This window comes from Palaemon carinicauda, chromosome 32, assembly GCF_036898095.1.
Source record: "Palaemon carinicauda isolate YSFRI2023 chromosome 32, ASM3689809v2, whole genome shotgun sequence".
Lineage (NCBI taxonomy): Eukaryota > Metazoa > Arthropoda > Malacostraca > Decapoda > Palaemonidae > Palaemon > Palaemon carinicauda.
In genome coordinates, this window is record NC_090756.1 from 72,772,989 (window position 1) to 72,795,188 (window position 22,200).

At 35.4% G+C, this 22,200-nt stretch overlaps 1 protein-coding gene across 4 annotated transcripts in view; it reads right to left on the bottom strand.

The window, feature by feature from the left end:
* Nucleotides 1-22,200, bottom strand: part of LOC137625386 (uncharacterized) — a 622,677-nt gene that overhangs the window by 228,836 nt on the left and 371,641 nt on the right. For all 4 annotated transcript variants that reach the window (XM_068356252.1, XM_068356251.1, XM_068356250.1 and 1 more), the window contains one exon: nt 4,956-5,045. In XM_068356252.1, the coding sequence (XP_068212353.1) occupies nt 4,956-5,027 (72 nt within the window). In that variant the 5' untranslated portion in view covers nt 5,028-5,045. The remainder of the gene's footprint in view (nt 1-4,955; nt 5,046-22,200) is intronic.

The window sequence follows — 22,200 nt, forward strand, 5'->3', positions numbered from 1 at the left end:
TAAATGAATTACCATGTATTCTTATGGGAAAATTCGTTTCTACATCCAAACATTTTCTACATCCGAAGTTGGTTGTGGAACGAATTAAATTTGTATGTAGAGGTACCACTGTGTATATATATATATATATATATATATATATATATATATATATATATATATATATATATATATATAAATATATATACAAACATATATATATATATATATATATATATATATATATATATATATATATATATATATATGTGTGTGTGTGTGTGTGTGTGTGTGTGTGTGTAGAGTGTAATAGATGAGATCCCATATAGAGATATTAAAAATTGTGATTGGCGACTTCAATGCTAAAGTTGGAAGAAATAATCAAGGGATAGAGAATGTGATGGGTGTCGAAGGTCTTGGCGAAGTTGCAAATGAAAATGGAGCACATTTCATATGATTCTGTTCAGCAAACAATCTTGTTATTGGAGGTACTCTTTTTCAACACAAGAATACATGGAATTTGCCATGTGGCAATTAAAATAATCAGATAGATCACATTGTCATTAATAAAGAGAGAGGGAAGAGACTGAGAAATGTACGAAGCAATAGGTGCAGATATTGGTAGTGATCACTAGCTCCTCATTGCCACAATGAAATTAAAACTGAAATCACCCAATAGAATGATAGATAGAATACTAAGTTTGAAACAACTAAGCTTTTAGAAGAAGAGCACCTAGAAACTTTGCACTTGAATGTAGGAATCGATTTGCAATCCTAGGAGATTTTAAGAGATGAAGAACAGACAATTAATGGAGAATGGTGTGATATTAATAACATATATCACTCAGTTGGTTGTAAAGTCTTGGGATAGGCCGTTGCTAGGAGAAAGCCATGGATATCAAATGATAATTGGGATACTATAAAAAGGAGACAAGGACAGAAATTGATTGTTGAATGTTTTCGAGGAAGTGATGAAAATTACAAGGTTGAGCATGCTAAGTATTCCAGTATTGATAGTGAGGTCAAAAGAAAAGCGAGAAATGACTGGTGAGAATATTTAGACAGTAAAGCAGATGAGGCTGACAAAGCTATGAATTCAGGAACTGGCTATGGTGTAAGAATTTCTCAAGGAGTTACTAATGGAATCTCGACTGGGGCAAAGAAGAAAAAGCCTATACCCATCAAAAAGAGATGGCCCTGTTATAACAACAGAAGATGAAGAAATAAAACATTGGATGGAACACTTTAGTGAGGTTATGAATAGGAAATGTGAAGGGAATAATTTGATTGATATAACTGAAGCTCATGAAGACCTTGATGTGTCCATGAATGAATTCAATGTGTTTGAAGTCGAAGCTATCCTAAAAAAACTAAAGAGATGAAAAGCCCTAGGGTACGATGGAATAGCTGCAGAGATAACACTGGCTGAAAATGAACTGACTCCCAGACTACTTACAAGATCATTTTGTAGAATGTGGCATGAAGAGGCAAAACCCGATGAATGGGAGTTGGGAGAGGCAAAACCTGATGAATGGGAGTTAGGAGTGTTGGTGAAAATACCAAAAGAAAGGCGACCTGACTGATGGCAATAATTACAGAAGCACAACACTTAGGTCAGTTATGAAAATATATACTGTAGTATGCTTATTCTAGAGACTGGACAGAAAGATTGATGAAAAGCCGAGATGAACAAGTAGGATTTAGAAAAGGTAGAAGTTGCACTGACCAAATTTTCATTTTGAGACATGTTGTACAGCAATGTGTAGAATATAGAAATCCCATTTTAATGCCATTTTTGGACTACGAAAAAGCTTTTGATACTGTGCACTGGCCAATTTTGTGGAGAGGCCTGCGTTACTAAGGAATTCCACATAAATACGCAAAATTTGATTAAGTCTGTTCATGAGCATAGCAAGTGCAAAGTTAATGTTCATGGAGTCCTATCAAATGAATTTCTAGTGGTCAGCGGAGTACTCCAAGGGAATGTGTTGTCACGTATGCTGTTTATTCTCCTCATGGATTTTGTAATGCGTAGATCACTCAGAGATGGTGGAGAATGATTGTACTAGATTGGACATAGGAATTTAGCAGACCAAGAGTATGCTAATGATGCTGTCATTGTTAGCAGAGCATCACAGGATTTGTAATGCTTGCTTACCAGAATGCATGAAATATCACACAAGGTTGGGCTGAAGATTAATAAAAGAAAGACGGAGATGATGAAAATGGAGTATGCAATGGAAGACTAAATATCATTGGAAGGAGAAAAGATTAAAGGGAGTGTTTGACGAAAAAATAATAAATAAAATTTCCTGTGACATTTCACATACGGACTTGTACACCTTTTGTCTATATTCACAGAAAATCTTATTGAAAAATTCTTAATAGTTTTGGAGATATATGACAAAATCCTAATCATACTTTCAATGAGAAAAGTGCTCATTTTTGTATAATCTAATGGTAACTTACAGTTTATTAGTAATAATTTCAATTCAACTATCAATTAAGAATATCTAATTGCTATATATGGCAACACTATGATGCAACAATAACGTAGAGGTGCTTGAGTGAAGGAATCATACCGACTGACTGCCGTTAGCAGCTCAGAACTCGAATCTGCAAGACATCATTTCAACTGCTCCCATGGTTTGACTATTTTCCTTCTGCAAAGTTATTTCTTTTGGCTTTAAATACATCCTTGTTAAGAAGAAACAATGCCAGGACTCAAAAATGTATGAAAAATCTACGTTCCATGAGAGAAAGTGTGGGCGTCTCTGACACCCCCAAAAATTCCAGATAAACCTCTTTCCAAGAGAGAGGAAAGAGGGGGACTGGGAATTTAAGTATATAAAATATAATGCATTATACATGAAGTCATCATCTCATCCTACGCCTATTGACGCAAAGGGCCTCGGTTAGATTTCACTAGTCGTCTCTATCTTGACCTTTTAATTTAATACTTCTCCATTCATCATCTACTTCAGGTTTCATAGTCCTCAGCTACGTAGGTCTGGGTCTTCCAACTCTTCTACTGCCTTGTAGAGCCTAGCTGAACGTTTGGTGATCTAATCTCTCTTGGGGAGTGCAAAGATCATACCTAAAATATCTCCATCTACTCCTCATCATGATGTCATCAAAATATAGCACTCGAGTATTCTCTCTTATAGTTTAATTTCTAATCCTGTCCTGCCATTTAACTCTCAATACCATTCTGAGGGCTTTGTTCTCAAATCTAATAAATCTATTGGATATTTTTCATTGCCATACCATGAGTCATGTCCATAGAGTAACACCCATCTCATTAAACTGATATATAGTCTGATTTTTATATGTAATTGCAGGCGATTTGATTACAAAATTTTACTTAACTTAGCCATTGTCAGATTTACTTTTTCCAATCTTTCACTAAACTCTAAATGTGTTCTAAATATATGAAGTAATAATCACAAATAGCACAAATATGATATAACAAAATTTATTATAAAACCCTCAAAATATATGACAAGCAAATAAAGGGAGAGAAAAGCAAAAAATTTCAGCTCAAAACTTTGGAGGCAGATTTCTCAAAACTACACTTATCAACTTTCATAGGGGAAATATGACGTAACGAATTTACCGATATCAGAGAAACAAAAAGCAAATTAAAACTAAATAAATTCTCTATGAAAATAGAGAGACACTTTTTTTTTTCATTTTGTCCCCAAAAAATTCTGGGATTATTTTTTCCAAGAAATTGATCCAAGATTTTTCAAAAATCCAAAATAATGATTAAAAGAAAAATCTAAGTATTTTAGGTGACGTGATAGATCAGCTGACCTGATCATGGCACCCAAAATACTTATTGATAAAATACACCCAAATTTTAGAATACAAAAATGCTTCCGAAACTAAATCGTATATATATATATATATATATATATATATATATATATATATATATATATATATATATATATATACATATATATATATATATATATATATACATATATATATATATATATATATATATATATATATATATATATATATATATATATATATATATACATATATATATATATATATATATAGAGAGAGAGAAGAGAGAGAGAGAGAGAGAGAGAGAGAGAGAGAGAGAGAGAGAGAGAGAGAGAGAGAGATATCAGCTGTTGAAAAGTAATTGAATGCACTGTTTTTGTTTGTTTATTCAAAAGAAACAATTACTATTGATATTTTTGAGGTTTTAATTTATAAAATAAGCTGTATTTCTGTTTAAGAAAGTATAGATATACTGTAACATACTGCGCAAGAGACAACACATAAGAAGTTGCATCATGCTTCAAGAAAATGCATAGCGGTATATGCTAGGAGTCATCTGAATGAAAGCACCAAACACTTACAGTAAGTACAGTTAAGCTATACTGTAGTAATAATACTGTAATAAATTATCAGTAAGAATTAGGTTACAGTACAGTATTAGTAGATAGGAACAACTTTAGCTATACAGAACAGTAAGGGGATGATGACAAAACTGTAAAATTTTGCCTTAGCACAATACTGTACTGTAACCTTACTGTGTCCAGTATGTAGTGTGCATGTGTGCAAATGTACTGTACATTGTACATATGATTATAAACTGTTGTAAAAACCCAATTAAAACAATATTAGGCAGTATTTACTGTGTTCACCATCAGCTAATACACCCACTCTTGACAAGGGGCAGTGACTTTTTAGGTTAGAAGTTAGCCCACCATAAAGCAGCCTTTATTCAAGAAAATTCCCTTTTTGCACTTGTGTCTGTAATCTGACTATCTCAAAGGAGGGCTGACTATATATTTATATATATATATATATATATATATATATATATATATATATATATATATATATATATATATATATATATATATATACATATATATATAAATTCTAGATACATTGTATTCACCAGTTTAAACTATAATAATTCTAATAAGATACGTTATTGTAATTACCTGGTATTCCCGTATTTCATGATAATCTCTTCCACAAAATCTGTCTGTTATCTTGATGACTTTATCTCCCATATAGGATCTATTGACACCCTGAAAAATAATCCATCAATTATTTGTAGAAAGATATGTTACTAGTACACAAATTTACATTGCTAAACAAACCATTGATTATGCAGACAAATGCTTCAAAAATATATTTACTTTTAGATCATATTTCTTAGGATGTTACAAATTCCAAACAAAAAATGGGAGGAGGTCTGTAGGTCAAAGGCACTGGTAGTGAATATGCAAAACCGGTAATATATATATATATATATATATATATATATATATATATATATATATATATATATATATATATATATATATTATATATATATATGTATATATATATATATATATATATATATATATATATATATATATATATATATATATATATATATATATATATATATATATATATATATATATTATATATATATATGTATATATATATATATATATATATATATATATATATATATATATATATATACATATATATATATATATATATATATATATATGTGTGTGTGTGTGTGTGTGTGTATATATATATAAAACACAGGATAGCAGAATATCAGCTCTATCAGAGGTACGTGGAAATTTTGAATGTTTTTGGTATGGTATAAAGGAAAGTGTAATGGATACTGGAGTTTTATATTGATAATATAAAAAATGTTTCAAATTAATGTGTTTTACTAGCCATACAAACCATAGTGGTTTCAAAATAAGAGAGGGCTGCTATGGAGCTTGAAAAGCTGTTGAATCAATAACTTGGTAGTTTATTGATGACAGGTCAAACAAGAGGGAAATTCTGCTCACCTGCCTAGAGGTGGGGAATTCATTTTAAAAGAATTAATGTTCAAATAACTAGTAAAAAATATTACAGTGGCGGGTTGTATCAAAACACAAAACCCACACTTTTGAATCACACTTACAGACAATGGTCAACATAGCACGAACTTTCACGTTACATTACCACAGACTCTTGGACAGAAGGGAGATTTAAAACAAAGCATAACCTTAAACACTATATTTCTTATAACTAAAATTAACATTGACACAAAATAAATACACCACAACCTAACAAAAATGGTAAATTGAAACAAAATTATAATGGATGTATGAACATTAACACCTTGTCGCCCACTCTAGACTGAAACATCTATAAAAAGAGTAAATACCACAACTGCAGCCAAATTAAATACATCCTACATAAGGATATAGATGATGTTAGGGGCTTAGAAGGAGTTCATTCAGAAAAAAGGTACTTCATCCTACAACTCAAAGCTTGAGATGTTTGACCAGCGTGTAATGGTTGCGGTTACTACATCCTCACAAAAGGGGAACAAAAAAGGGGTAGAATTGACAATCCTTCAACCCTTCTTCATTTTTGCTGGATGCGTTACCTTAGACGAGATACATTCTTGTCCTGTAAGGGAGCTGGAAATTTTACACAACTTCTGAGTAATCACCTCGGGATGTAATGAAATGGTTTAAAGGACCTGTGAGCAGTATTTGTAAGGTGCAGAGGCATGAAGATCATCTGAAACATTATGTTCCAAGTACACCAAATTCCAATAGGTAAACTGGAAGGTTACTGACAGGGCTAGGCTTGTGAGTTCTTCCTCAAGATGATAGAGGTCTGCATTAACCAAACTTGCATCTGCTATCAACCTCAAAAAGTCAGAAAAAGTGTCTGGGCACTTCCTTCTGGTTTTTGCCCTGACTACTGAGAAGGCTAAGATACTTGGTTGTAAAATACTTAGTCCTCTTCAAGTACCATTGCAGGGCCATAACATAATGCTAGCTCATGAGGTATTCAGTGTTCTTCAAGCAGCATTGAAGGGCCCTCAGGGGACACCAGAGCACTGCATGCCAATTTCACTTAAAAGGAGTAGGACTGAGAAGGTCTATAATGAGGGTTCAAGGCCGACTGATACTTTGTCTTCGTGTGTTTGACAACAAGGACAACAGATCCTCTATCACTCTTAAGGTGGACATGATAAAAGAGCCTGATTGATTGGTTGATTGATTTTAAGTTCTCTGGCATCCTGAAATCAAAGGTCATTGACGTCATTATCGTTTATTATAAATAAAGATTAAAATAACCTTCAATTAAAAACAGAGATATAAATATGTTATAAAAGTTAAATAGCATTAAGAAGACCTGCTTCTGATATAAATTTGAAAATACCACTAGTATTGTACGACATATGTCCAAGGATCTTGGCAAGGATGAACCTGCCATCCTCACCACGACCCTCAAACAGATATCTATTTCTTTCAGTGCTATAAGTGGGGCATTCAGTCAACAAATGCCTCACTGTCAAGGGTATCAGAGTCGTCGCAATATGGTTGGTGTTGGCCAGCCAGCAGAAAGTTATGTGTAATCTGAGTGTGACCAATGGGGAGACGACAAATAGTCGTCTCCCATTTTCGGGGTATCCCATTATACCTTCAAGGGGATATACCAATCAATATTTTTCTCATTTTATTTTTGCTTAAACTATCCCAATGCTGTAGCCAATTGTTATAAATAGAATTCTTAATTGCTGGTAAAAAAATCATTACAAAGAATGGGAAACCTTCTTGGTATCAACAAGGCAGCAGCACTCTTTGCCAGTGAATCTGCCTCTTCAATTCAAGACACACCTACGTGTGCCAGAACCCAGCAAAATTGAACTGTTATACCTTTTAGGCCAATAATTAAAAGCCACTCTAAAATCTTTAAAACTAAAGGGTTACTAAAATTAAAACCTAAAGCTTGAAGGACACTTCTTGAATCAATATAAATGGTAAAATTGCCCTCCACTTTTAACGCTATTTTCTCCACAGCGGTTAGTATGCCATATAATTAAGCAGTAAATATGGAAGACATTGGAGGAAGTGCCCCTCTACAGGTTAAAGATTTGGAGCCATCGGTATATATAAAGGTTGATTCCATGTTTTTCAACATGTTTCATAAAAAGAGACCTAGCTTCTAATTCAGTCATGTTTTTTTTAATACCAATAAAATATTTACAAAAAGATATCTCTGGTAATTTCCATGCAGGGGTTGATGATATCTTAAATGGAAGTACCTTACCTCTAATTTTTTCAAGACTGTTTAATAATTGTTTTACTCGAAAGCCATAAGGTTGAGGAGATTTTGGGTGCAACTCAAAGTATGTTGAGTTCCTTACAAGGCTTGCAGTCTGAAAGGCTAAAGAGTTAGGGAGTCTTTGCAATCTAAACCAATACCGAATAATAGAGGACATTTGGTAAAGGTCTGGAGGCAACTCCCCAGCATCAACAAGGAGACTTGGGATAGGTGAGGTTCTAAACGCTCCTGTGGACAATCTTATACCAGCATGATGTATTGAATCTAATATCTTTAATTGGCATGGGGTGGTTGAGGAGTATATTTCACACCCAAAACTAATTTTGGAAAAAATTAAGGCCTTATATAATTTTAAAATAGTTTTACGGTCTGTCCCCCATAATGTATGGGACAATGCTTTTAAAAGATTCAGATCCTCAAGACACTAAGCTTTTAACACATTTAAGTGTGGAACCCATGTCAACCAACAATCAAAAGTCAATCCTAAAAATTTAGCTTCACTTACAGACGGGATCTGTTGACCTTTCATGTATATATCCGGGTCTGGATGTACTCCCCGGATACGACAGAAATGTACAATAGTAGTTTTGCTTGTTGAAAATTTAAACTCATTCATATCAGCCCAGTGAGTAATTTTGTCAATTGCAAATTGTAGTTTTCTCTCAATCATTGCCATTCTAGCTCCAGCAAATGATATGGAGAGATCATCCACAAACAGTGACATTTACTCTCTGATAGAGTTTCCCCCACTCTCACTTGAAAAACTCTATGTGAAATAAATGACTGGATAAACAGTGGTAGTTCTCTCAATCCAAACTTATGAATGGTTCTAAGTATACCATATCTCCTTGTAGCATCATATGCCTTTTCAAGGTAAAAAAAGACTGTCATATTTTGCTGTTTGGAAGCAAACACTTCACTAATAGATGACTAAAGTCGTGGCAACACATTAGTCGAGTGCATTTTCTGAATCCACACTGAATAGGTGATGAAATACCCCTCTTTTCAAGGTACCACAGCAGTCTTGCATTGACCATCTTCTCCATGATTTTACATAAACAAGATGTCAAAGCAATAGGTTGATAGTTTGCTGCTAAAAACTTGTCCTTACCAGGTTTTAAAAAGGCTAAAATAATGGCTAACTTGGATAACTCTGATCATGCCTTATTCTATCAATAATGCTTAAAATAAATGATTTTGTATTAAAATGTACATGTTTAATCATTGCATATGAAATTCCATCGGGTCCAGGGGCTGTATCGTTACAAGTGGAAAGTGCCGAATCATATTCTCTTCCAGTAAAAGGAGAATTATATGACTCTTCCCTTCCCGTTGCAAAATTTAAAATTTTCTTTTCTTCAATGCTCCTATACTGGTGACCAGGAGCTCCTTCACACTTGCATGATACATTTGAGAAATGACCAGCCAGGGCGTTGCTAACATCATTTACTTCAGTTACATGATAACCGTTCACCTTCAACACTGGTGGTGGGTTTGGGATAAATTTGCCAGCAATCTTTTTTATTTTTCTCCATACAGAAGATGGTGGTGTTCTACTGTTTACTGAGGAAACAAAAGATACCCAAGATTGGCGACGAGCTTCTTTCATGGCACAACGGAACTATGCTCTACACTTTTTGTATGTTATCAAAATTTCTTCAGTATGAAATTTTCTGGTTGCTATGTGTAAGACAGCTAATTCTGAAGACCACCACGGGACTGGTCGTCGTTCGAATAATCCTGTGGTTTTGGGAATTGAATTGACTCCTGCTGTATGGAGAGTTCCATTCAGTAGGTCTATGGCATCAGCAATTACACTTTGCTCACAAAATGTAACCCAGTCCACCTTGTCAAGATTCCACCGTGGCAATCTTTGTAAAGGTGGACCATTGTTGGTGTTAATAATGATTGGTGGATGATCGCTAGTATGCCAATCATCTAATGTCCTCCGATCAAAATCAAGAAGGCTGTTAGAGCTTGCAATTGAAAGGGCAATGCATGACAATATACCTGTCTGAACATGAAAGTGTGTGGCGTCTCCTGTATTAAAGAGTCCGGCATCCTCACTTTCCACAATTGATGATATAATATTACCCCTGGTGTTTGCTAAAACATCTCCCCCACAAAGGATGTCTACCATTCATATCTCCAAGTAAAAGAAAAGGTTGAGGGAGCTGTTGAATCACCTCTACTAAATTATCATACAATATGTTATCATTTGGAGGCAATTACAGAGAGCAATTTGTACATTTTCTCCTTATATCAATCTGTACAACCACTGCTTGGGGAGGTGTACCAATAGATAAGGGTATTTGGGGAACATCTCGACAAATGTACATGAGACTTCCGCCATGGCTCCCTACTCAGTGATCAAGGTGTATTAGCATCCAGCTTGGTCTCCTGTAGACATATAATTATGGGGGAATGCTTGTGAATCAAGAGCTCAAGTTCTTCATGTTTGGCTCTTAAACCCTGACAATTCCATTGCAAAATGGAAGAGAAAACTACGCTTTATTTCTTAGAAGAACTTTTGTATGTAGTCTTGCCCTTAGTAATTTTTTATTCAACATTATTTCCAGGTGGTTTTATTAGAGAGGGTCTTGATATATAGGGTTTTGTTTTTATTATTTTCATTTTGTCCTTTTCATCTAATTGTTGAAGGGGATGGTAGACCTCATCTTAAATTTCTGATTTATGGTTGATCAGAAACATCAACAGACAAAACATCATATTTATTTGATGTCATAACTCTAATATTTCTTATAGAAGGGGGTGAGAGATGGGTCTCTTTCTCTTACGATTAATAGGTAGTGAGCTAACAGGTTTTTGTACCTTCCCCACTACAGGTGCACCTGATAACTTGGTTTCAAGTGGAATCTCCATTAAATCAGGCAAGTGTATGGCCTGGGAAAGTTTAGTACTATCCTTTGTAATGGGGGAAAAAGGTTTGATAGTGGTGGGCAATGTCTTTTTTTTTGACACAATGGTAAATCTTTAGGAGGAGATATTATTGTCTTACTATGCAGCACTTTATCAGTAGAAGGTAAATTTCTTTTTCAAGAACTACCAACAGTAGTAGGTGGGTTAGATGATTCCCGAGGAACTTTTTCTCCTGTTTTTAATGTCTTTGCATAGGTAGTAAATTTATTTAATAATCTCTTGGTATGCCCCCCACTTACATGTTCAATAACTGATTTATTGAGGCAGCTTCTTCTAACTAATAAAACTGGCAGTTCCTATCATTAGATTTATAATTAGAGTTGCAGTCTAAGCACCTTGCCTGAAGTGAACATTTTCCATGGTAAAGATTGGAGCAAGTGTTACAAATTTTATCATTCTTGTAAACTTTGGAAGGATGCCCAAACTTAAAGCGATTAAAACATTGCAGTGGCTTCTGCTTAAAATGTCGAACTCTAATCCTTTCATTTTCGATGTGGAAAAGTACATCAGCATCCTGGAAAGTAAAGATAATCATTGATGTTCCAGGTACTTTATGTACTTTCTACACTGATAAGGGACACATATGTTTGTATCTCCTGTGTTCCAGGTGACTCATCAATCATCCTTTTGACTAAATATGACAAATTCGTAGATAATTTGTATTTTTCCTAACTATACAAACCTAAGCTATTTAATAGGGGTATTACTTTCGGCGTAGCTGAAATAACGAGCCATTAATTTTTAATGAGGATTAACTACTCACACCGCTAGTTAGCGGGGGTAGGGAGGGTAGCTTGCTACCGCTCCCCCTCACTGATGCTCCAGGTACTTTATTTACTTTTCACATTGATAGCGGACACATAGCCAATATCTCCTCTACCATTAATTCATATAAATCCCTATTGAAAGCCACACCCCTTCCATAGCTAAAGTGTAGATGGGGTTAGATGTCCAATTTCATATCATCGTTTCTGTCTTTAAATTGGACAATATAACAGATTGTGTGTATGACCTGGCCTTTATCAAGAAACATTTCTTACTGAATCAAGATATATCTCTAGGTGCGATTGTTCCTACCTTCCTCTGAAGAAATTTGCAGATCTTAAAATAATTTTCTGTACCTCCTGTAGACTGAGGAAGAAGCCACATTGGTGGTCTTGGCTTTCTTTGGGATGGCATATCTACCTTTGTATCTTTATCAATCCTGTTTGCTGGTCTGTAAACATCCAGATCTTTAGGTACCCCATCACACAGAGCACCCTTAATACTTATATTACCTACTTTAATATCAATAATGTTACGACTTGCATTGAGTGCTTCATGACAATTGAATGATAACCAAGAATCCCATTTATCATCTTGAAGTTTCATTCTAATTTCTTTTATTAGTCCATTGCATTAAAATATTTCATGTTGCACATCATACTGTAATTGGCTTCTAATAGGATTTGGGTAACATGCAGGATTTTCAATTTTCCTATGTTGTCCATATTACCCTTTTTTCGAATGTTAAACTAATAGTCCTTTTTAGTTCCTAAGTCGTCAACGGAATTTTCTTTAAGTAGATTGTAAGAGGTCGTCAACAGTGCAGGGGCAAGTCAGTGGAATCCATGAGAAAAAAATAAAAGGATAATGGGAGATTTGAAATAGTTTGATTCAACTGCTTGAGAACATTAAGGCATCACATGTTGAAAATGAAATTTGCACTCTCCACTATCGGCACAATGAGAGTATACTTCCCAGATGGCCCACTACATACCCTACCCAAAGGATAGCACCAAAACAGATATAGAGGCACAGGTGTAAGATGAACCCACCTGTTAGGATTAATTGATTGATTTAAAGTTTTTTGGCTTCCTGACATCTAAGGTCATTGACACCAATAAAATTTATTTTATATAAAAGATAAAAGAATATTCAATTAAAACCAGAAAAGTTAATATGTCATTAGATAAGTTAAATAATTTCACAAATACCTGCCTCTGAAATAATTCTAAAAATACCGCTCGAATTGATTGATTAATTTAAAGTTTTCAGGCATCCTGACATCTGAGGTCCTTGACGCTGATATCATTTATTTTGTATGTAAAATGAAAGAATAATCAATTAAAAACATAAAAGTTGAATATCATTATAGAAGTTAAATGGTTTTCAGAAGACCTGATTCTGAAATAAATCTAGAAATGCAGGTTGCATACTAGGACATATCATATCCATGAATCTTGGCAAGGATGAACCTTCCTTCCTAACCTTGAGCCTCAAACAGATATCTATTTCTTAAGTTATTATAATTGGGGCATTCGGTTAACAAATGCCTCAACATTAAAGGTACTAAACAGTCGTCGCAATACAGTTTGTGTTGGCCCTTCAGCAGAAACTCGTGTGTCAACAGTGTGTGACCAATACAGACACAACAAAGAGAAGTCTCCCATTTTCAAGGCATCGTGTTAGACATTTGTTACTTCTCTCATTTTATCATCATCTAGACTATCTCCGTACTGTTGCCATTTATTACAAACAAATTTATTGATGTTAGGTAGGAAATCATTACAGGGAATGGGATAGCTCCTTGGTAATAACTGGGATGCAGCATTTTTTGCTAGTAAATCTGCCTTCTCATTCCCAGACAAACCTACATGTGCTGGAACCCAACAAAATCGAGTCATTATACCTTTCTGTCCAATAATAAAGAGCCATTCTAAAATCTTTAAAACAAGAGGGTTACTAGAATTAAAAACTTCTAAACCTTGAGGAAAACTCCTTGCATCACTAAATATTGTAAAATTACCCTCCTTTTCAAACGTTATTTTCTTAATAGCAGTTAGTGTGCCATACAGTTCGGCAGTAAATATGGAAGCTGTTAGAGGAAGTGCACCTCTACAATTAAAATCATTACTATGTACTCCAAATCCAATGCCAGCATCAGATTTGGAGCCATCAGTATATATAAAAGTTGATCCCCTATGTTCTGCAACATGTTCCATAAAAAGAGACCTGGATTCTAAGGCAGTCATACTGTTCTTAACTCCAATAAAGTATTTACAAAAAGATACCTCAGGTAATTTCCATGGAGGCATTGATGATACATTAAATGGAAGCACCTTAATTCTAATTATATGAAGACTGTTTAATAATTGTTTCACCTGAAAGCCATAAGGTTGAGGAGATTTTGGGTGCAACTCAAACTATGTTGAGTGCCTCACAAGGCTTGCAGTCTGAGAGGCTAAAGAATTAGGGATTCTTTACAATCTAAACCAATACCAAATAATAAAAGACAATCGGTAAAGGTCTAGAGGTAACTCTCCATCATCAACAAGGAGACTTGGGATAGGTGAGGCTCTAAACGCTCCTGTGGACAATCTAATACCAGTATGATGAATTGAATCTAATATCTTTAACCGACATGGGGTGGCCGAGGAGTATATTTCACATCATTAACTAATTTTGGAAAAAATCTAGGACTTGTATAATTCTAAAATAGTATTGCGGTCAGCCCCCATGATGTAAGGAACAATACGTTTAAAAAGGTTCAGAGCCTCAAGATATTTAGCTTTTAATGCTTTAAAGTGAGAAACCCATGTAAGCCTACACTCAGATATCAAACCTGAAAATTTAGCTCCACTTACACATAGAATCCATTGACCTTTCATGTATATATCCAGGTCTGGATGTATTCCCCGAATACAACAAATGGACAATAGTAGTTTTACTTGTCGAGAACTTAAATCCATTCATATTAGTCTGCTGGATAATTCTGTCAATAAGGAGTTGTATTTTTCTCTTAACCATTGCCATTGTAGCTCCAGCAAATGATATTGAGAAATCATTCCCAAATAATGTTGAGATAACATCTTGGGGAATGACTGAGGCTATCCCATTAATTGCTAGTACAAACTGGGTTACACTCAGCACACTACCCTTAGGAACTCCTCCTTCCTGGCATTTATTCTCTGATAGTGTTTCAACCACTCTCACTTGGAAAACTCTATGTGAAAGAAATGACTGAATAAATAGGGGTAGCTCTCCTCTTCATCCAAATTCATGAATTGTTTTAAGTATACCATATCTCCATGTATCATATGCCTTTTTAAGGTAAAAAAAGACTATCACATGGTACTGTTTGGAAGCAAAGGCTTTACAAATAGAGGACTCAAGTCATATCAACATATCAATCGTTGAGTGCATTTTTCTGAATCCACATTGAATGTACATACTCCTCTTTTCAAGGTACCACATAAGTCTCACATTGACCATCTTCTCCATGATTTTATATAAACAAGATGTCAATGAAATTGTCCTATAATTTGCTGCTAAAAACTTGTCCTTACTGGGTTTTAAAAAGGCTAAAATAATGGGTAGTTCCCAAACATTTGTATACCTATGATTATGCCAAATCCTATTAATAATGCTTAAAAAAAATAACTTCGTATTAAAATATACATGTTTAATCACTGCATATGTAATTCCATCGGGTCCAGGGTCTGTATCGTTACACATAGTAAGTGCAGAATCAAATTCTCTTTCAGTAAAAGGAAAATTGTACGACTCTTCCTTTCTTGTTGTGAAATCTAAAACTTCCCTTCTTCAATGCTCCTATACTGGTGACCAGGAGCTACTTCACACTTGCATGATAATTTGAAAATGATCAGCAAGGGCATTGCTAACTTCGGTTGCTCTGGTCATATACGGACTATTTACCCTTAACACTGGTGGTGGGTTTGGGGTGAATTTTCCTGCTATCTTTTTCACTTTCCTCCACACAGATGAAGTTGGTGTTCTACTGTTAATGGAGGAAAGAAATGACACCTAAGACTGGCGCATAGCTTCTTTCATGGCACGAGGGAACTGTGCTCTACATTTCTTGTATGCGACTAAATTCTCTTCAGTACGGTGCATACGCAATAGAGTTAAAAGCTTTCCTGTGCTCTTTGCAGGGCAGTTAGTTCTGATGACCACAAGGTGAATGGTCATCGTTTGAACATCCCTGTTGTTTTGGGATTCGAATTGACTCCTGCTGTGCGAAGAGTTCCATTAAGTAAGTCTATAACATCATCAACACTTTCAAACTGTTCTGCATTTCCTTCAATTTCACTTAGCTCCCGAAATCTATCCCAGTCTACCTTATAAAGATTCCATCGTGGCGATCTCTGTAAAGGTGGACCATTGTTGGTGGATGATTACTAATATGCCAATCATCTAATGTTCTCCAATTAAATCGACAAGACAGTTAGAACTTGCAACTGATAGGTCAATGCAGGATAAGGTACCTGTCTGAACATGAAAGTGTGTGTGGGCTCTCCTGTATTAAGGAGTCCTACATCTTCATTCTCCAAAATTGGTGATATAATATTACTCCTTGCATTTGCCAAAACATCACCCCATAAAGGATGTCTACTATTAAGATCTCCTAGTAATAGAAATGGTTGTGGGAGTTGTTTAATCACCTTTACTATATCATCTTATGAGATGTTATAATTTGGAGGCAAGTAAAGAGAACAGATTGTGTATTATCTCCCTGTATCAATCTTTACAACCACTGCCTGCAGAGGAGTAAAGATAGACAAAGATATTTGGGTAATATCTCGACGAACGTATATAAGACTTCCCCCATGCCTCCCTGCTTGTTAATCACATGGTGTCCTATAGCTAACATACTCTCGAGGACAAAGAGCATTAGCATCGAGTTTGTTCTCCTGTAGACATAATTATAGGGGAGTGCTCATGTATAAGAAACTTAAGTTTTTCATATTTCGCCCTCAAACCCTGGCAATTCCATTGCAGAATGGAGGAAAAAACTATGGTTTATTTTTTGGATGACACCTTGGATGAAGTCTTCCCATTGTCAATATTTGATCTAACAATATTTCTCGGTGGTATCTCTAGAGAGGATCTTGATATATTGGGTTTTCTGTTCGTCTTTTTCTTTGTGTCCTTTTGATCTAATTGTTGAGGAGGATGGTGGAGCTCAACTGGAATTTCTGATTTATGCAATTTAACTTCCAGTTGATCAGAAACATCAGCACACCAGACATCATGGAAGTCGTGACTTTAATGTTTCTTATGGTAGGAGGCGAGCGAGATGGAGGTCTCTCTCTTTTTCGATTAAAAGGTTGTGAGCTGTCAGGTTTTTTCACCTTCCCCCACTACAGGTTCACCAAGTAAATTGGTTTCAAGTGGGACCTCCACCAGATCAGGCAAGGACCCGGCCTGAGAGATGTTTGTACTATTGTTTAAAATGGGAGTAAATGGCCTTTGAATATCTTTCAGATCTTTAAGTATCTGTTTAGATTTTTCTACAATTTCTGGATATAAATTTCCAATGGGATTTCCAACCTCTTTAACTACTTTCATGTGTTTCTTTATGTTAGAACTGGGGATATAATATTCATCCATATGCTTTAGCAGGTTTTTCTTCAGAACCATTGAAAAGGGTTGCCCTGGTCTTATGTGCTTTTCAAGAGCTCTTTAACGAACCTCCTTAAAAGTAACCCTTTCCATGGTCCCAATGACCTGAATTTCTTTTTTAAAAATAAACTTAACACAGCTTTTACAAGTAGCTGGGTGTGCTTTGCATTTCTGGATTAAGTGGCCATATATTTGGGTATGATAAAATCGCAATGGTGAAGGGATATATGGTTTCACCTTCAAAGATAGCCAACCTGCTTTAATAACATTTGATAATTTACATTGATTAAATGTTATAATCGAAGTAGCAAGAGAAATACGTTATTCTCCAACTCTCTTTCCCATTCTGACTACTTTTACTACTCCTTGACTTTTCAGTTCGTCCTCAATTTCTTTTTCCTCTATGTCCAGCAATTCTGGAGCATATATCACACCTCTACTCTGGTTGAAAGTGGGGTGTGAAACGCATTTGATACTATGAACATATAATGTTGTAAGTGTTTTCAATTTTTCACATTGTATTGGGGATAGTGTTTCTATCAAGAGACTTCCATTCCCCTGGGAAAATAATCTTTGGCTGCCTTCCACATATAGTAACTATTTCCCTATTAGCTTTAAAAACATTTACACGTTCATGTATTCAATTTTCAAATTCCAAAATAAAAAATATCTCATAATTCACTACTTCATAGCGACCAGGTAATACTTCAACTTTTCTATATTTTTCTGTACTGTCATCATTTCTCACTCTCTTTCTCTCTCCCTTTTTCTCTGGTGATTTCTTATCATTCTTCACATGAAGTGAATAAGGTTCTAATGTTATAATATCACAACTCGAGTTGGAGCTGTCTATACAGTGGTCCATGTTTGTATTTTCCAGGTCGTCAACAGAAGGGTTGGATTTTTTGGAAAAGGCAAGCCGGGTTATCCACCTATTATCAGAGGATGTCAGTCCTCCTATCCCGTGTGGCCAAAAAAGAGAAGAGGCTTCAGCAGGGATAATTGATTGATTGATTTAAAGTTTTCAGGAATACTGACATCTAAGGTCCTTGACGCCAATATCATTTATTTTATATAAAATTAAAATATTCAATTAAAACCATAAGTTTTCAGAAGACCTGCTTCTAAAATAAATCTAAAAATGCCGCTCGCATAGTAGGACACTTCAGGTCCAAGAATCTTGGCATGGATGAACCTGCCACCCTCACTTCGAGCCTCAAACAAATATTTATTCCTTAAGTTATTAAAATTGGGGCATTTGGTCATCAAATGCCTCAATGTTAAAGGTACTAAAGAGTCGTCGCAATACGGTTGGTGTTGGCCCTTCAGAAGAAACTCGTGTCAACCGAGTGAGACCAATACGGAGATGACAGAGTCGTCTCCCATTTTCGGGGCATCTTGTCATACCTCCAAGGAGATATGACATTTGTTACTTTTCTCATTTTCATGTCATCTAGATTATTCCAGTGGTACTGCCCTATATTACAAAACAATTTCTTGGTATTAGGTAGGAAATCCTTACAGGGAATGGGATACCTTCTTGGTAGCAACTTGGATGCAGCATTCTTCGCTAGTAAATCTGCCTTCTCATTCCCAGACAAACCTACATGTGCTGGAACCCAACAAAATCGAACCGTTATACCTCTCCGTCCAATAATAAAAAGCCATTCTAAAACCTTTAAAACTAGAGGGTTACTAGAATTAAAAACTTCTAAAGCTTGAAGGACAATCCTGTAAAATTACCCTCCTTCTCAAGGGCTATTTTCTCAATAGCGGTTAGTGTGCCATACAGTTTGGCAGTAAATATGGAAGCTGTTAGAGGAAGTGCACCTCTACAATTAAAACCATTACTATGTGCTCCAAATCCAACGCCAGTATCAGATTTGGAGCCATTAGTATATATAAAAGTCGATCCCCTCTCTTCTGCAACTTGTTCCATAAAAAGACCTCCAATAAAGTATTTACAAAAAGATACCTCAGGTATTTTTCATGGAGGTGTTGATGATACCTTAAATAGAAGCACCTTAATTCTAATTAAATCCAGACTGTTTAAAAATTGTTTCACCCGAAAGCCATAAGGTTGAGGAGATTCTGGGTGAAACTCAAAGTATGTTGAGTGCCTTACAAGTCTCGCAGTATGAAAGGCTAAAGAATATGGGAGTCTTTATGCCTCAACTGAAAAGGAGTACAATTTAACCATAAAAGAAACACTTTCTGGTACAACCCAGGAACATAAATGGTGGTCTACCCTTAAATCTGCACTCTTTGGTGTAGATGCAACAGTTCCTCCTTTACTTAAACCAGATGGCTCAGTCACTCACTGTCCAAAGGAAAAGGCAACCCTTTTGGCTGATGTTTTTGACAGTAAACAGAGTAATGAAAAACTTGAACTTCCTCATTCCTGTTTTCCTGAGGCTAAACTAACTAGTTTAGCTTTTCGATCTCGTGAGATTAAAGCTCTGTTGATGGACCTTGATGCTTATGGAGGTGTAGACCCAAATGGTATTTTTCCTTTGTTTTTTATAAAGACAGCAGATTTCTTAGCTCCAAAGTTATCTGTTATTTTGCGCAAGTTAGCAAGAAGAGGAGCTTTTAGCACTAGTTGGAGAATTGGTAATGTTACTCCTCTATGTAAATGTGTTTGTGGTAGCTCAAGTCCCACTGGTTACCGCCCAATTTCCATAACTCCCATATTATCTAAAGTTTTTGAACGTCTTCTGGCAAAACGTCTTAATAGGTTTGCTGAAGGTAATCATCTACTCCCTAGTTTGCAATTTGGTTTTCGTAAAGGCCTTGGAGCATGTGATGCCCTTCTTACAATCTCCAATGCTGTACAGAAATCCCTTGATTGTGGTCGGGAAGTTCGTATGATTGGCCTTGATTTTAGTGCTGCCTTTGACCGTGTTAATCATGAGGCCCTTGTTTTCAAACTGAAACAGTTGGGAGTGGGTGGGTCGTTTCTTAGCATTATTATTGATTTTTTAAGTAATAGATCTCAAAGAGTTGTTGTTGATGGGCATCATAGTGATTATAGGAATGTGATATCCGGTGTTCCACAGGGTAGTGTTCTAGGCCCATTACTTTTCATACTATATACACATGACATGTGGTTTGGCCTAAAAAACAAGCTTGTTGCATATGCAGATGATGCTACTCTCTTTGCATCAATTCCATCCCCTGAATGTAGATCTAGGGTTGGTGAATCCCTTGATAGAGATTTAGCTAGAATTAGTGCATGGTGCAAATTATGGGGTATGAAGTTGAATCCTAACAAAACTCAAAGTATGATTGTAAGTAGGTCAAGGACGGTGGTTCCTCAACATCCAGATCTCAATATTGATAATGTTTCTTTAAATATGTATGACTCTTTCAAAATTTTTGGTGTGATTCTCGACAGTAGATTTACTTTTGAGAAACATATAAGGTCTGTGTCTTCTTCAATTTCACAAAAAATAGGCTTATTGAGAAAGTCTTTCAAGATTTTCGGTGATCAATCTATTCTGAAGAAGTGTTTTAATTCTTTCATTCTACCTTGTTTTGAGTATTGTTCTCCTGTCTGGTCTTCAGCTGCTGATTCTCATCTTAATTTGTTGGACAGAAACTTACGGTCTATTAAATTTCTTATTCCTGATCTAGATATTAATCTCTGGCACCGTCGTTCAATTAGTTCATTATGTATGTTGCATAAGATTTTTCACAACTCTGACCATCCTTTACATTCAGATCTCCCTGGACAATTCTATCCTGTTCGTAATACTAGGCAGGCAATTAATTCTAATAGCCAGGCCTTCTCCATCACGAGGCTCAATACTACGCAGTACTCTAGAAGTTTTATTCCAGCTGTGATCAAGTTGTGGAATGATCTTCCTAATCGGGTGGTTGAATCAGTAGAACTTCAAAAGTTCAAAGTTGGAGCAAATGCTTTTTTGTTGACCAGGCGGACATAGTCTTTTTATAGTTTATTTATGACATATTTGTTTTTGATGTTGATAGTTTATTATATGACATGTCTGTTTTGACGTTGTTTCTTATTTTAGAATGATTTATTGTTAATTTGTTCTCTTCATTCATTTATTTCCTTATTTCCTTTCCTCACTGAGCTATTTTTCCCTGTTGGAGCCCCTGGGCTTATAGCATCTTGCTTTTCCAACTAGGGTTGTAGCTTGGATAGTAATAATAATAATAATAATTTGCAATCCAAACCAATACTGAGTAATAGAAGACATTCGGTAAAAATTTAGAGGTAACTCTCCAGCATCAACAAGGAGACTTGGGATAGGTGAGGTTCTGAACACTCCTGTGGACAATCTAATACCAGCATGATGTATTGAATCTAATATCTTTAATCGGCTTGGGGTGGCTGAGGAGCATATTTCACATCCATAACTAATTTTGGAAAAACTCAGGGCCTTATATAATTTTAAAATAGTATTGCGGTCTACCCCCATGATGTATGGGACAATACTTTTAAAATATTCAGTCTCAAGACATTTAGCTTTTTTTAATGCTTTTAGGTGAGAAATACATGTAAGTCTACAATCAAATATCAAACCTAAAAATTTAACTTCCCCTACACATGGGATCCGTTGACCTTTAATGGATATATCCGGGTCTGGATGTGCTCCCTGGATACGAAAACAATGTACAATAGTAGTTTTACTTGTCGAGAACTTAAATCCATTCATATCAGCCTACTGGATAATTTCGTCAATTGAGAGTTGTACTTTTCTCTCAACCAGTCCCATTCTAGCT